The sequence below is a fragment of the Vidua chalybeata genome, chromosome 18 (assembly GCF_026979565.1).
Source record: "Vidua chalybeata isolate OUT-0048 chromosome 18, bVidCha1 merged haplotype, whole genome shotgun sequence".
Classification (NCBI taxonomy): domain Eukaryota; kingdom Metazoa; phylum Chordata; class Aves; order Passeriformes; family Viduidae; genus Vidua; species Vidua chalybeata.
In genome coordinates, this window is record NC_071547.1 from 8787730 (window position 1) to 8801414 (window position 13685).

A 13685-nucleotide genomic window follows, 5' to 3' on the forward strand; every position below is an offset into this window, starting at 1 on the left:
CTGAATTCTTATCATCATCACCACAAAAAAAATCACTACTTAACAGCATTTTAAAGCTACTATCAGGGCCAGGGAGCCTTACAGGCCCACACGATAAAAGCATTCATGTCCCCACTTCAGAGACAGGACAACAGAGACAATCTTGCCCAGGGCTTCAGAGGAGGTCAGTGCCTGGGCTGGAATAAAGAATCTTTCCCCAGATTCCTTAACCACGTTCCTAGACATCACCTTTCTCCCTGTCACATGCCTGATTTATACAGTAAATCCAGAGGCAGCTGGAAGTGACAGCAGAGGCTGACACTGATCTACTGCACTGTGCCTACAGCTCCATGGGATGTTGTGCTCAGTGTTCCTCACGGCTTTGGTCTCTCCCCCACTGTAAACAGGAAATCCATAAAATGTGAAGGTAGCACCCTCATCTCCTTGGGAAAAATGACAGCAGATTAGATTGCAACAGAGGTGCTGGGGGGAAGTTCAAAGTGTTTGCCACTTAATGGAAAACTTGCAGATTATTACAGAAGGTTGTTGGGTAACTAATCACCATTAAAGTCTAACCTAAGCAAGAGGGCTCTAAAACCAGAAGAACACAGACTTTCCCAGCAAGAGCCAAGGTCCACTTTCCATTCTGCTCAAGAATCAGTAGGACTTGGAGACGAGAGGCTCAGAAGTTATTCCTGGACATGAATGAACACTGACCCACAGAGATGTGAGTGTGCAGCCCACCCAAACTTTGCCTTGTGAGAGCTGTGCTTCTCGGGAAGCCCCACAACTTCCTGTTCCTTTCTCAGCAGTTTCTGCTGAAGGATCAGCTCTACTGCTCTCGGAGCAACAAATGAAACCTCTCAGCATCAAATTCAGCACGTCCTGGTAAGCCAGAATCTGTCCTTGGTTACCTTAGAGTGGCAAGATTTCAATGGGACCACAAGGGAGGGTCAGGGAGGACTCTCAGAGAGGGTCAGGCACAGCAGCAGTGCAGCCACCCCCCAAATCTGTTCTCCCCACTTGCCAACCTGCTTCCCCAGCCCTGGGGGTGCCTTCTGCCAGCACTGCAGGGCCACTGGGCTCACAGAGTGGTGGGAATCAACCCAGCCAAGAGCCACTGATGGCTGTTAGGTGCTGTGAGGGAAGAAATCCCACCGAGTCCCTGAGAAGGCTGTGCATAAAGCTCTAATTTGCACTGAGTGGGCAGGGACTATGTACATTCTGGCTACTGCCAGGCTTCAGAGGGCAAACCTGTCTTGGGGATGAACACCCAGAAGCAAGAGTTTCATGGGCCTTTACACTTGGGATCCCTTTCCCTGCTGTGGGCAGGTGAGGAGGGTGCTCAGCAGACATACAAATAGCTCATATAGCAGTACACAGGAAAGGTGCACACCATGCAAGACAGCTCACGCCCTAAATGAGAATCTGGATGTACAGCTCTTTTATTCCAGTGCTTCCCAGCACTTCATACTCTCTGGGTTTGCTCCCCAGAACAACAGCCTCAGGAAAGAAATGAAGTTTTCTTTCTGAAGAAGTCACTCACTGCAGATCCAATACTGTCCTAGTGCTTCAGGCTCACATTTAGCCCAGCTAAGGCTTGGGCAATACAGTTCATGTCTGGATGGCCATTTGCAACCCATCAGTTTTGACCTTAGGAGAGAAACACACAGCACAGCTCAGTCTTGGTGCAGACCATGAGCCATAGCCCACATGTGGGACAGGCTCCTCTCACAGCCCACCACAGCAAAGCAGCTGAGCATGTTCAGCTTCCACCAGCCCAAGGCTATACACTGAAACTGTGATAAACTGTGGTAACTTGTTTGTTCATCAAAAGAATTAGAATATTAAAGGGGGAAATATAAAATTAAAGTATAAGGGACCAGCTTGCTTGTTAAGAGATAGGGGAAGCATCTGTGAAGTTGGGAAACAGCAACTTGTGGGATTTACTAAAAAAAAAAAAAAAAAGGACAATAAGGAAGCAACTGCTACAAACTGCAAGGTTATAGGCATACTGCAAAACGCAAGACCACAAGTATGATTAATCACCATTTAGGGAGCTTTTCTTAGCTTTTTTTTGCAGACACAGGCTAAGGATGTTGGGGGATGGCCGGAGCTGATTGTGAAATCAGCGACCACCAGGCGGCGGCCACTGGAGTGGACAGCGTGGGAGTGCTCCGGGTACGCCCATCACTGTCCGGAGCCGATTGTGAAACCAGCGATCACCTGCCTCGACACAACGCAGACACGATGCAGAGGGATGCTCAAGCTACGCACACCGCTATCGCAAGAGACGCGAATGAAGAAACCTCCAAGAAACTATAAAAGAGACTGAATAAGGGGGGTGGGGTGTGGGGCACTGCAGTGTGGGACACTGCAGGAGGGGCGGTTAGGAGACCCCTACCCACCCAGCGCTGTTTTGCTTGCTACTGCTTGCTGTAATTAATAAAATTCTAATTGACCTTAAAAAGGCTGAATCAAATTATTCGCCTCAATTTATCACAAAACCACTGGGTGACTCTGTGCTGTCCAGAAGGGCAGTCACAAAGTTCCTACAAAAGAAGACTCCAGAGACAGGAGCCTGTCTTGACTGGCCTCTGCACCTGAATGCAGAAATCTGGCAGGTTTGGTGCTTGCAGCATCTCCTTCTCTGGGCAGAGCATAACGCAGGACTGAGGAAAGGATAGGTGCTCAAACACCAACAAGTCTGTCCTGAGAGATGCCTCATGCTACCAGAACAGGACTCACACCTCAAGTAGAGATCAGAGAAGAGTGCCTGCCTGGTTTGTCTCCTGCCTGTTCCAGTCTCCTTCAGGGCTTGTTTGTTTAGGTGCTGCAAAGGTCACCAGAAATGGCCATTTACTTATGAGAGATCAGAATACAAACCTCTGCCTCAAAGCACTTGGAACCTATGTTGGAAAATGTGAGGGGGCCAGCTGGGCTGGAGGCAGATCCTGTGCCAGCACAGCTCTGGGAACACACACCTGGCTCTGGGAGGAGCACACAAGCTGCAGGGGCTGGACACACAGCCCTGCACAGGAGCTCGGCCCCAGCAGCTCTCCCCCTCCCACACACAGGGGCTGCTCAGCCTCTCTGGGCTGGCATGGGGCAGGTGCTGGTGCCTTCCCATCTGCTGAGCCCACAGCTGCTCCCATTTCCTCTGCCAAGTGAGACCCACAGATGCCTTTGCCACGTTTGCACTGATCTCTGGGGAAGGCTTGGTTTGTTTGCCCAACCTGCCAGGGCTGCAATTAGCTGGCAGAGTGGGCCAGTCACACCTGCATGGCACAGCACAAAGCTGCTTAAAGCCCTTCCTATCCACCTGAGCCCCTTGGGCCCCTCCCTTTCCCAGGGAGAAATGGCAATGCATGGGATACCACAGGCAATGCCCTCCCAAAGATCAGGGTGTCTCCCACAGGTCGAGAGCAGGGGTACTACAAACACAGACACCTCCTAAACTTTCAGAGCCACAGCAACCCGTGCCATCAGGCACAAATGGACTTTTGCAGGGGGTAGAGTGGCCTTTCATGGGAAAGGCTCTCCCCTTCCCATGCAGAGAGAGGCAGAAGGGCTTCCCACAGGCTGGAGCAATGGTCCCACTCTCCCCAGCCAACAGCTCTGATGCTGTGGGTATAACCATTTCCTGAGAGCTGCTGTGCCTCTGTCTCCCACCTTGTCCCCTCACAGTTGCCCCACAGCATTAAGGAAGAGGAACACTTGGCAGTGAGGTCAGCCTGGTGTGTCACAGGGGTTTGTGGGAAACAGACCTTGGGGTTTAACAGGGCTGCTTCCCTGTGAGAGCTCCCACAGCCAGAAATGAACCTTGAACTCCAGCAGGGCAGGACAGAATTGTGCAGAGACAGAAGACTAGATAAAAGAGATTACCCTTTTATAGATATGGATTTTTTTAAAGAGAGCAGGAAGGAGCAGGAAAGAGAGGCAGAGTCCAGGGCCTGGTCTGACTGTTCACATCTGAGGCTACCAGAAAAGCTGGCTGCTCTTGAAAAGGCTTCCTGACTCCCCCCATGTCACTCTGGCCTCTGCCACACAGATCCCACCAGCCAGGAGCTAATTTGAGCTCCCGGGTGAGGACACAGAAACACAATAGTGACAGGAATGAAAAGCAGTGGGGAGGATGACACCCAGGAGACTTATTCTTATCAAAAACCAACAGTATATCAAAGAGCATCTGTGAAGACAGGGAAGAGCCTTTTGTAAAAGCCACAATTGAGCCAAATCCTGCAGTTTTTACACTCTCTCAGGAACCCCATGATGAAGACTGTCCCAAAGAGGGACCCCTGTGCCAGGCCAGGCACGCTGCACACCGAGCAGTCACACACCCACGGCACAGTCACTGCTTGCCCTGTGCATGTGCTTTTTAATTAGAGCTTTTATTTGCAAAGCATCTCTTACAGAAAATACAAATTGCATTACTCTCAGCTTATTAAAATCACACTCAGATTTTCTCAACTGCTAATTATACCCAGGCAGTAGTGTCAGAGTAATTAAAGCTGGGATGGACGTTTGGGGATACAGCTGTCACACAACCCCTTCCTGTGCCAGGCTCAGCTGAGCGCTGCCCAGGCACAGCCCTGCCATGCCACGAGAGAAGATGATGCAGGTGAGGCCAAGCACCTCCTCAGCACAGGGGAGGAAGCCCCCCTGCACCAAACCTCCCCAGTTACAGCTGGGCACCCACCCTGACTGTGCTGCAGGGGCTGGGGGAAGGGATAATGTGGCCTTGGGGTTACAGCACTGAGGTGTGGGGAGTGAAAGGGGGTTTTCTCCTGCTTCTGGTGCTAAATGATTGCAATAAATCACACTGCATTGCCTGTCCAAACCTCCATTTGCTTTCAGGTAAAACAGATTTTGGGCTTCCCTGTTAAAATTAAGCAGCTCTGGGAAGAAACCACAGAATGGACTCTTGCTGGCACCCAAACACTTTAAAGCCTGACTGTGGCACACAACAGACCTGGGAGTGGATTACACAGGGGAAGGTGTGAAACCCTAGAAACTGAGTTCCAAAGAACTGAGAGACAGCCATAAAAGAGCTTACAGACCTGTGAGGAGCTGGGAGCCCGCTGGAGAACCAACTGCGCCTCGGCCACATTTGGTCTTGGCAGAAGGGCACCACAGGTGTGCAAACAGCACAGCAAGCACCTGCCCCGAGCTCAGGCACCTAGAAACAGAGCTCTCAGGGCAAAGGACCAGGTAAGCCTTGGGCAAGTGGGGATTTAACCCCAGCACTGGCTTCCTGCTGCCAAGGGGATGCTGTGGAGAGTATCACCTCCAGGAAGATGGAGTGCTAATTAGGGAAAGCAGATAAAGACTGTATCTCTTTCAAGATGAGTTTCCTTCCCACTGAAATCCTCACAGTTTCAGTGCTCAGCAGGATGCAAACACATCCTTAAATGATTTCCTGGAGCCTAGTTTCAAAGATCAGTCCCTTCAAAAGCAGGAACATGCCAAGATCAATTGCAGACCCAGGAGAGCTCTAAGCATGCCAGCTCCAAAACCACCAGGTTTTCACTACAGCCAGTTACCTATCAGGTGCTAAGGGGCACTGCTACCTTTTCATATTTGAAAAGGCTCCCTAGACTTCCTAAGCAATCAGCCTTACTTAAGTACCAAGGGGAAAAAAAATCAGTAGGAATTTTTACATTTCAGAAGCAGCACGATGTGCCTCTGCAATATATCCTGGAGAGGCAAACCCACAGACAGAGTTCACAAGGGAAGAGGAGAAGAGCTCACAGACACTGGATGTGATCCCAAGAACTTTTTTAATCCAAGAGAAGAATGAATGATCAAAACTTCACGTGGGAAAAGCTGAGTGGGGTGTCCTGTGGATGCCAGAGGCATCATGTTCAATATATTTACTTGTGACCCAGTAATGAAATAGTAAAGATAAGATATGGAGCTAGCAAAAGTTGTGGAAAACTTCAAAACTTGAAAACATCTGTGAAACAGGGCAACTAATAGCTGATGAAATTCAATATAGAGAAATATGTAATGCCAGGCTGTGATAAACGAGTATGAAGGATAGATATATATTGATGGGTTTGAGTTAGAAGATCCTTACACCACCATTAAATCTCTTACAAAGATTTGGGGGGAAAATGCAGCAAGAAGGAAGCAAGAATTTGTTAGCTCCTGATTCATTGGCTCTTACTTAAAGCTTATAAATGAAACTGGGTCTGTAAAGAGGAAAAGTATTCCTTTGAAAAGGATAAAGAGGACAGGGGCAGAGTTAAGAATCAAAGCTGGCAAATCAAGCTACAGCCATGGAAACTTTTGAAAAAAAAATAATAACTCAGTAGGAGGAACTTACCTAAGAAATGATATAACAAAGATTATGCCCAACACACTGAAAAGTAAAGTGTTTTCAGTCTAGGGTGTTCACTCAAGTACAGCTAACTGCAGCTCCTTTGGAATAGCATTGAAATCTGTCCAAATAGGAGAATTCCAGTCAGAGGTCATTGTTTTCATCCCTTAAAACACGTGTGCAGCATTAGAGCACGCCACAGGAACACAATGCCTGAAAAGCAGAGGCAGGATTCCCAAGAGCTTCAAGCCTTCCTCTCCCTACCTGGAGCCTCTGGCAGGAGGTATCGCCCAGCTCATCTCACCTGCAGCCTCCGAGCAGAGCCGCTCCCTCCATCCGCCCCGGCCACACCTGCGCGCCGCGGTCCTACCTGGAGCTAAGTGGCATTTTCCGTGCGGGCGCTGCGGCATCTCAGGGGTCCTGCCAGCACATCCCTGCCTGGCCCAGGGAGAGGAGAGCCTGTTCTCCAGAGCAGCCGGGCCGTTCCCCTGTGGGTGAGAGGCTGGGTCAGTCCCAGTTCTTGAGCCGGGCACTAGATGGCACAGCCGGGAGGCGGCTCAGGGGAGCCCGGGCTGGGCGGGCGCACCGGGGCTGCCGCTTGCCCAGGGGGGGCTGCTGCCGTGGGGAATGCGCTGCCAGCAGCACCATCCCACGGGGGTGTCCCCTCCACGGGGTGCCCCCGCTGCCACTGCCCTGCTGCACCCCCTCACATCCCGTCCTGACCAGCCCAAGCGCCGCCTGGGCTGCAGGGAAGCTGGATAGCCCAGCAGGGGCTGTGGCATCCATGCCCCTGCCTCCTGGATCTGCTACTCCTCACCAAGCTCAGGCTCACTGAATATACCTGGTTCACAGAGCAGCCCTGTATTCGGCTCAAACTGCGTCAAAAGGAGGGTAGAAATCCACCCTGGGAGGGCCTGCCCTGTTTCACTGTGAGGCTGCACCTTGCTCATCAGCCTCCAGGACAATAAACAGCACCTGATCCCCAGAGTGTGGAGAGAGACAGCCAGGGCCAGGGACCCCATCAGTGGTCCCTCTGGGATCAGGCCAGTTCTGGGGAGTGGCACCCCAGCACCTTTCCTTTGTCCTGTGGGATGATGGTGCAGAGGAGGGAAGCACTTAGTCACTGCTCTTAAAGCATTTGTCACAAGGTAGCTCCTCTAAAGCAGCTCACTCTTCCTCCTGGTTTTCTTCCTTTTCAGCACTGCAATCGCTGAGGCAGGACCTGCATCCCAGAGCCTTCCCAACTTCATCTTCCTCAATTTCTTTAAGGTGTGGATGAAATTCCTTCCCAATGAACTGTGTGGACTGACGCGATGAGGCAAACATGGGCTAAGCCACACAAAACTGCTGTGGTAAGCACAGGAAAAGCCAAAGCGCTTTCTGTGGTAACAAAGAAAAAAGTATGGGAAGGTGGAAGTTTGTATGGTGGTCTCTGCTATTCTGACATTAGAAATTCACTTTACTTCAAAGGTTAACACAGTTAATGCCTCTGCTGAAGATCACAGGCTCTGACAGCCTGCCTGGAACGCTCCATCCGTGGCAGGGCACGAGGGACAGCATGTGCGGGGTGGCACTGAGGCGAGCAGCAAGCTCTGTGCACAGGGCACAAGTGGCACACATGGGTGTTATCCAAACCAAACCTGAGCCTGGCAAAGCCCAAAAGAGCTTTTGTGCTGGGCAGCTCAGTGGTGCCAGGTATTAATGACACAGACAAGTCTCCAAGGAAAAGCCTGTTTGCTTTTCCAGCAGCACTACCCTTTCCTGTCTGTCTGCTCATGGCACTGCCCTCCAGACTGCAGTGGGGCTAGGGATCACCTGGGTCAGACCCTACAGGGTCAAACCCCTCAGGGTGTTGTAGGTGAAAGATAAAACATAATTCAGATGCCTGCACTGTAAAATCCAAGTTCATCCATGGTGTAAACAGGGCAGTAGGTCAGTTTGGCTCAGTGGCTCTTATCTTCTAAATGCTGGAGTGGGTGACCCTGGTGACCTGGGCAAAACCTGGACAGAGACTCATGCTAGGTCCTGGGGACAGCTCCAGTCCAGTGTCCAGAGCCTGAGAGGGACAGAACAGCCAGAGAAGCCCCTTCCACACCGGGCTCTCACTGACAGGCTTGGAGACCTGCCTCTGATCAGCCAGCTAAACCTAAATGCTGGGTCACTGGTGGGTAACAACCTGGCTCTGAAAGGTTGCTGGGCAGACAAGGAAATGCTCAAAAAAGGCTTTTATGTCTCAATTCCCACTCCAAGTTCTGCTTCTTCAAACATTTGGGTTTTGTTAAGACAAGAGATGTCTTTTTATCTTTGGATATAAATGAAGAAAAAACAGCCAAACTGAAAAGAAATAAAAACAGTTGGTTGCTTTTCCAGGCCACCCATGAGCTGTAAACACATTTTAAGAAGTGCTGAGGTCTTTGGAGAACATGAAAGTCTTTGTCAGGGAGGCCATCTCCTCATCAGAAGGACATCTCATGTGTAATTTGCTGGCTGGATTCACTTCCCTCTGCCAGAGCCAGTGATGGGGAGCATTGAGCTTGCCCTGCAGCACCCCTCAAACCAGCCAGCAGCACTTCCATGCACTGTGTCTGCTCAGGTCAGACTCCACAGCCTGGCCTCCAGTGCCTGGTCCATATACTCCCCCGAGGGCCTGTGGCTGCTCTCAGTGGTTTAGAACTGCTTGCTAAGATGCTTAGAGCCAGTATAATCTGTGCATTTAGTGGTTTTGAATTCCAAAAGAAGATTAGCAGCACCAGGTGCTGCCTTTAGCCTCTCCTTCAGGGGCTTAAGATGGTTTAATTCTTTTATGAAACCATAACTCCAGCCCATAGCTTTCAACTGGGGAGCGTCTAAGCCAGGTTGTCCAAAAGCTCTTCCGAAATATTTTCATGAGACATATACACGCAAAAAAAAGGGGGGATTCCAGAGGGATGTATTATAAGATCAGACATTTCTGCCTCTTAAAAGCTGGAAGTGTCAGAGCCCCATGGCAAGGTACATTTTAAGTCCTTGCAAGGCTTTCCTCCAATGTTTCTCCTGTCTTAGATCAGCTTCTTAAATGGTCTAATGTATGGTAGAGAGGAGAGGAGAGGTCCCAGGGTCTTCACCTACACATCCCAACAGCCTTGTGAAAGCATCTGCAGGCAAGAGCCACCTCTGTGCTCCAAACAAAGGCAGGTGGCTGAACAGAAAAGCAGCCCCTTGGACCACAGGCTGCCCCTGGAAGTGACACTTGCCAGTATTTGCTTCGCTAACTGCATTGCTCTGCTGTTTTTTTAACTCTTCCTGCTCCCCTTTACAGGCTGATCAAAAGCACAAGGTGTTACAAAGGGGACCTTGTGCTGCTGCCTTGCAAGGCCTCCTGCTGCTCCCAGTGACTCTCCCCTTCCTTTCTCTGGAGGGCTTCCTGAGGGTCTTGTGTGTCTACCAGGGGAAAGCAGAGGGCTGGGAAGGACAGAAAAGGTGTCTGGAAAGCACACATAGGTCCAGGTAGCAGTGGAGAGGTGCAAAAAGGTGGAAGGAAAGAGAGGAGAAGTGTGAGCCTGGGGCAGAATGTGAGAAGAGCCAGAGCCTCCCACCACCTCCCTCCAAAAGCCCCCACAGGGCTGGAAGAGATACCCTACAGGTGTGTGATTCCCTTCCTGACTGGGACAGGAGGGTCTGGCCAGCCCCACTGCTCCCAGAGCAGTGAGGAACATCTCTGGTGGTGCTTTCAGAGCTGCCTGCCCTGCCTTTCTGCCAGGCACCACAGCCACTGCAGCAGTTCAGAGCAAGGCTGTGAATCCAAACCTCACAGTATCTTCACAGCCCACCTTAATTTAATCAAGATAAAATTAAACTAAATGAAATGGGTGCAGAGAGCTCCCAGAACTGAGGTAACAGAAATCCTCCAGGCATCTCAGTTCCCAAACTGATTCGCTGTGAAAGCAGCAGGAGCTCAGAATTCCCCTGTGCTAAGAAGTCAAGGTAATGCCATGCATCACTGGAGCGGACTGGTGACCTTCCCTGTGCTCACAGCAGTGTTGTCCAATTTCACTGTAACAGCTTGTTAATATTCTCTATGCAGGCAATATACAGCCCAGCAAATCTGCTTTTATGGGCACTGCAAGAACTTGATTCATTTGTCCAATAATGAGCAGGCCTGTGTCCATAATTACGTAGCAGAACTCTGTCCTTTTGAAAACCCATCACTGCCTCAGACCTAGAACACCACCAAGAGCCTCGTGGGCTGCAAAGAGAGCCTCAGCTGCAAGAAGCAAAAGGTTTAAGACCTAATGAATGTTACATGGGCTATTGCTGCCATTTCTCCATCAAATGCAGAGACCCAGCAGTGACTGCCTGCATGGAGCTGCTTTCACTAGCACTGATGCTGCAGGAAGTCCCTAAGACTAGAGCCCAGCTGATGCTGTGTTCATCTTGTATCTCCCCATCTCCATGTACTCTGCAGTTTCAGGGAAGAAATTCCCCTTTTGGTTGTCATTAAGAGGACTTCTTCCCCAAAACTGTACTGTCATGGACAGATGGACCTTCTGCAGGTCTGCTGCTTCGTTCAGTCAGGAGCTTGCAGGTATTTGGGATATGGAGCTCCCACGTGAATAGCTCATGGCCAAACAGCAAGTGCATTTGCCCCTAGCTACAATGGAATTAAATCTGGAGCCTGAACTAGCTCTTTGCATGTATGTCTCCAGAGCTACAGCTCCCATCCCAGCAGGAGGCTTGGCTTTGAGGGATCTGCCAACAAGCTCAGAGCCACGAGAAATAACAACTTGGGAGCTCAGACAAGCTGGTTTGCAGGCAAACAAAAGCTGAAGCTGTGAAAGTGTGAAGCAGTCAATGCAGCGTCTGGCAGCACAGCCTCACCTCCGCCTTAATCCTCTTTCCCTTCTTAAACTCTAAATTAATCAATTACACTTCCAGCCCGGCAAAATCAGTCAGAAATGTAACCTTCATCATACACAAGGCAAACATAATTAGGATTGTCATTCGAAGCCAGCTTGAGCAGCATACAAATGAGAGCAGCCCCGTGACGGGCCGGCTCCCCCGGGCAGGGACCATTGGGATTGCGGTCACAGCCCGGCTGTGCCGGAAGGGGCAGCGGCTCCAGCAGGGAGTGCCTGGCACTGGCACTGGCACTGGCACTGGCACTGGCACTGGCACTGCACACAGAGGGCCAGGGGCACATCAGGCACTGCACACCCCAGGCAGCCCCTTTGGCTGTGCCAGCGAGGAAGCCACAACCGTCCCCAGGCACAGATGGGAGCCCAAACTCCCAGCCCAGCGCTGCACAGGCTGCAGACCCTGCAGGGATGGATGGACAACAGGGAAATGAGGCCTTGGAAATCCCTGACCATGACTGTCAGTGTGAATTCATAAATGGGGTGAGCAATGGTTATCCCCTCCCTGGCCTACTAATGGGAAACTGAGTCACGGGGGCCAAGTGATAGCAAGAGCAAGGCAGGAGTGTTCAGTGAAAGCATTGGCTCAAGGCTTGAGCACAATCAAAAAAACCAGTTGAGTGCTGGCAGCCAGAGCAAAATCACAAACCCAGCGCGCTCCCAGGTAGCTCCAGGGTGCAGCTGCAGCCCCATGGCTGCTGTCACAGTGAAGTAGAGGCCACAGCAGGGCTAGAGGAGAGGCAGGGACTTAGTTAAGGGTGAAATTATTTCTGTACAAATCCAACACTCTTCAATTTGGGAAGCAGAAACCTGAGAGGGGGCACAACAGGGGTTTATCTGAGAGTGGCTTAGAGAAAATGAAAGAGGAATGACTGCCTGCTGCCTCTTCCAATATTTAAGCTACAAAAGCATCAAATGAAAACAGTGAGTGACAGATTCAGAACAAAGTAAATATTACTTCACACAGCTGAACAGTGCCATAAGTTGCTGTGGATACCCAAAATTTTCTCAGGCTCAAAAAAAGGTTTAGGAAAAAACTTGAAAAGACTATTAAATCCACATCTCAGGAAATTCCCGAGCTACGGATGGCTGATGGTAAGGAGAGTACCCAGCAACACACTGACCTACATCCCCCTGTTTTCATCCTCCTTGCTGGACATCCTCTATTAACCACTGCTAAATGAGGATCCCAGGGGAAAGAGACCTGTGGTCTGATCCTGTACAGTTCTTCTGTGCTGGCACTGATCTGAGCTCTCCTCACTTGCCTGAAAGACAAGGAACTGGGAACATTCCCATTCCTGGGCACTTGGGTGATGAGGAGATGTGCTTATAGCACAGAATTTGAGTGAATAGCGAAAGGATCTCTGCTTTCCATTTTCCCCATTTCTCATGCTAGGAGCAATTTTTGGTAAAATTAACTCAGTCATGCTGCACCCAGCTAGATGCAGTTGGCAGCACCATGTACCCCGCATTCAGTTTAGAAACAAGATAACACCTTCTGAGAGGTGCTAAAATATCCACGGGGATGGGATTTCCAAGTCTCAAACCCACAGCTTGTGGTCTTTGAGAGCCCCAGTTCCCACTCTGTTGTACCAAACAAGCTCATGAGCTGATCTATCTCTATGTAAAGTTTATGGGTGCCCTTGAGACTGCAGCAGAGATGAAAGAAAGGTGGGGACATTCCTGCAGAGTGAGATCTCCCGGGTCTTGCATGCTCACCTACTGGCTCACTAGGATTGCGTTAGGACAGGAGGATGCAGACTCTGACAGAAGAGTCCACTCTATCCAAGCAAACTCCTGCCTCCTCTCCTTGCTGACCACCTCAACTATAGAAGTACATCCACTCGCTGTCGTGTGCCCTTTGCACACACAGATAGGGCAGGATTATCTCTCAGTCTACAGAGAGCTGCCGGCCAGGCATTCTCCTTCAGTGACACCAAGTGGAGCACTGGTGTGTTTCTCATTAGCTCCCATTATCCCTGCTATTGTAGTGCTCCCAGTGTTAAAGCACAGCCGGGAGACAGCTGAACTGCCCTGCAATTGTTTGTTTGTTAAGAGGATTTGCTCTGTGGCAGGATATTTCCAAGCCACATGCAGAGGAGGGGTTTCCTGGTAACAGTGCCATCCTCCGAGCCACTTGTGTGCCCTGGTTCTCCCACTGCCTCAGAACAATCCACCTGGTTTCACCCCCACTGTGAGTAAACTGCAGATTGCGTTTCCTTCTGACTCTCAGAGATAAGGTGTGAGACAACTGAGCCATACAAAGCCATTGTGCTGATGAACTGATCCTTTGGTTCCGCATCCACTATCGCTGCTGCTCCTTCCAGCGGCACTCAGAGCAGGGCAGGCAGGAGCAGGGATCTGTGGCAGCCTGTCCAGCAGGGAAAGGCCATCGTGCACCCCTCCTTTTGACACCTTTACCCACTGCTCCAGCACTTTCTGTCCTTCCCTTTGCTCTCAGTGACAATTCTGCAGCTGTAACACTGCACCCC

General features: G+C 50.5%; 1 protein-coding gene and 1 long non-coding RNA gene across 2 annotated transcripts in view; one reads left to right on the plus strand and one right to left on the minus strand.

Annotated features, from left to right (window-relative positions):
- Positions 1 to 6756, minus strand: part of LOC128797393 (glutathione hydrolase 1 proenzyme-like) — a 30629-nt gene extending 23873 nt beyond the window's left edge. Inside the window, exon 1 of the mRNA XM_053959877.1 lies at positions 6672 to 6756. Within this exon, the coding sequence (XP_053815852.1) occupies positions 6672 to 6688 (17 nt within the window). The 5' untranslated portion in view covers positions 6689 to 6756. The remainder of the gene's footprint in view (positions 1 to 6671) is intronic.
- Positions 577 to 2420, plus strand: LOC128797395 (uncharacterized). Its single transcript, XR_008434112.1, has 3 exons — positions 577 to 706; positions 789 to 867; positions 2050 to 2420. It is a non-coding gene; the product is annotated as an uncharacterized LOC128797395 (long non-coding RNA).
- Positions 6757 to 13685: the final 6929 nt, after the last annotated feature.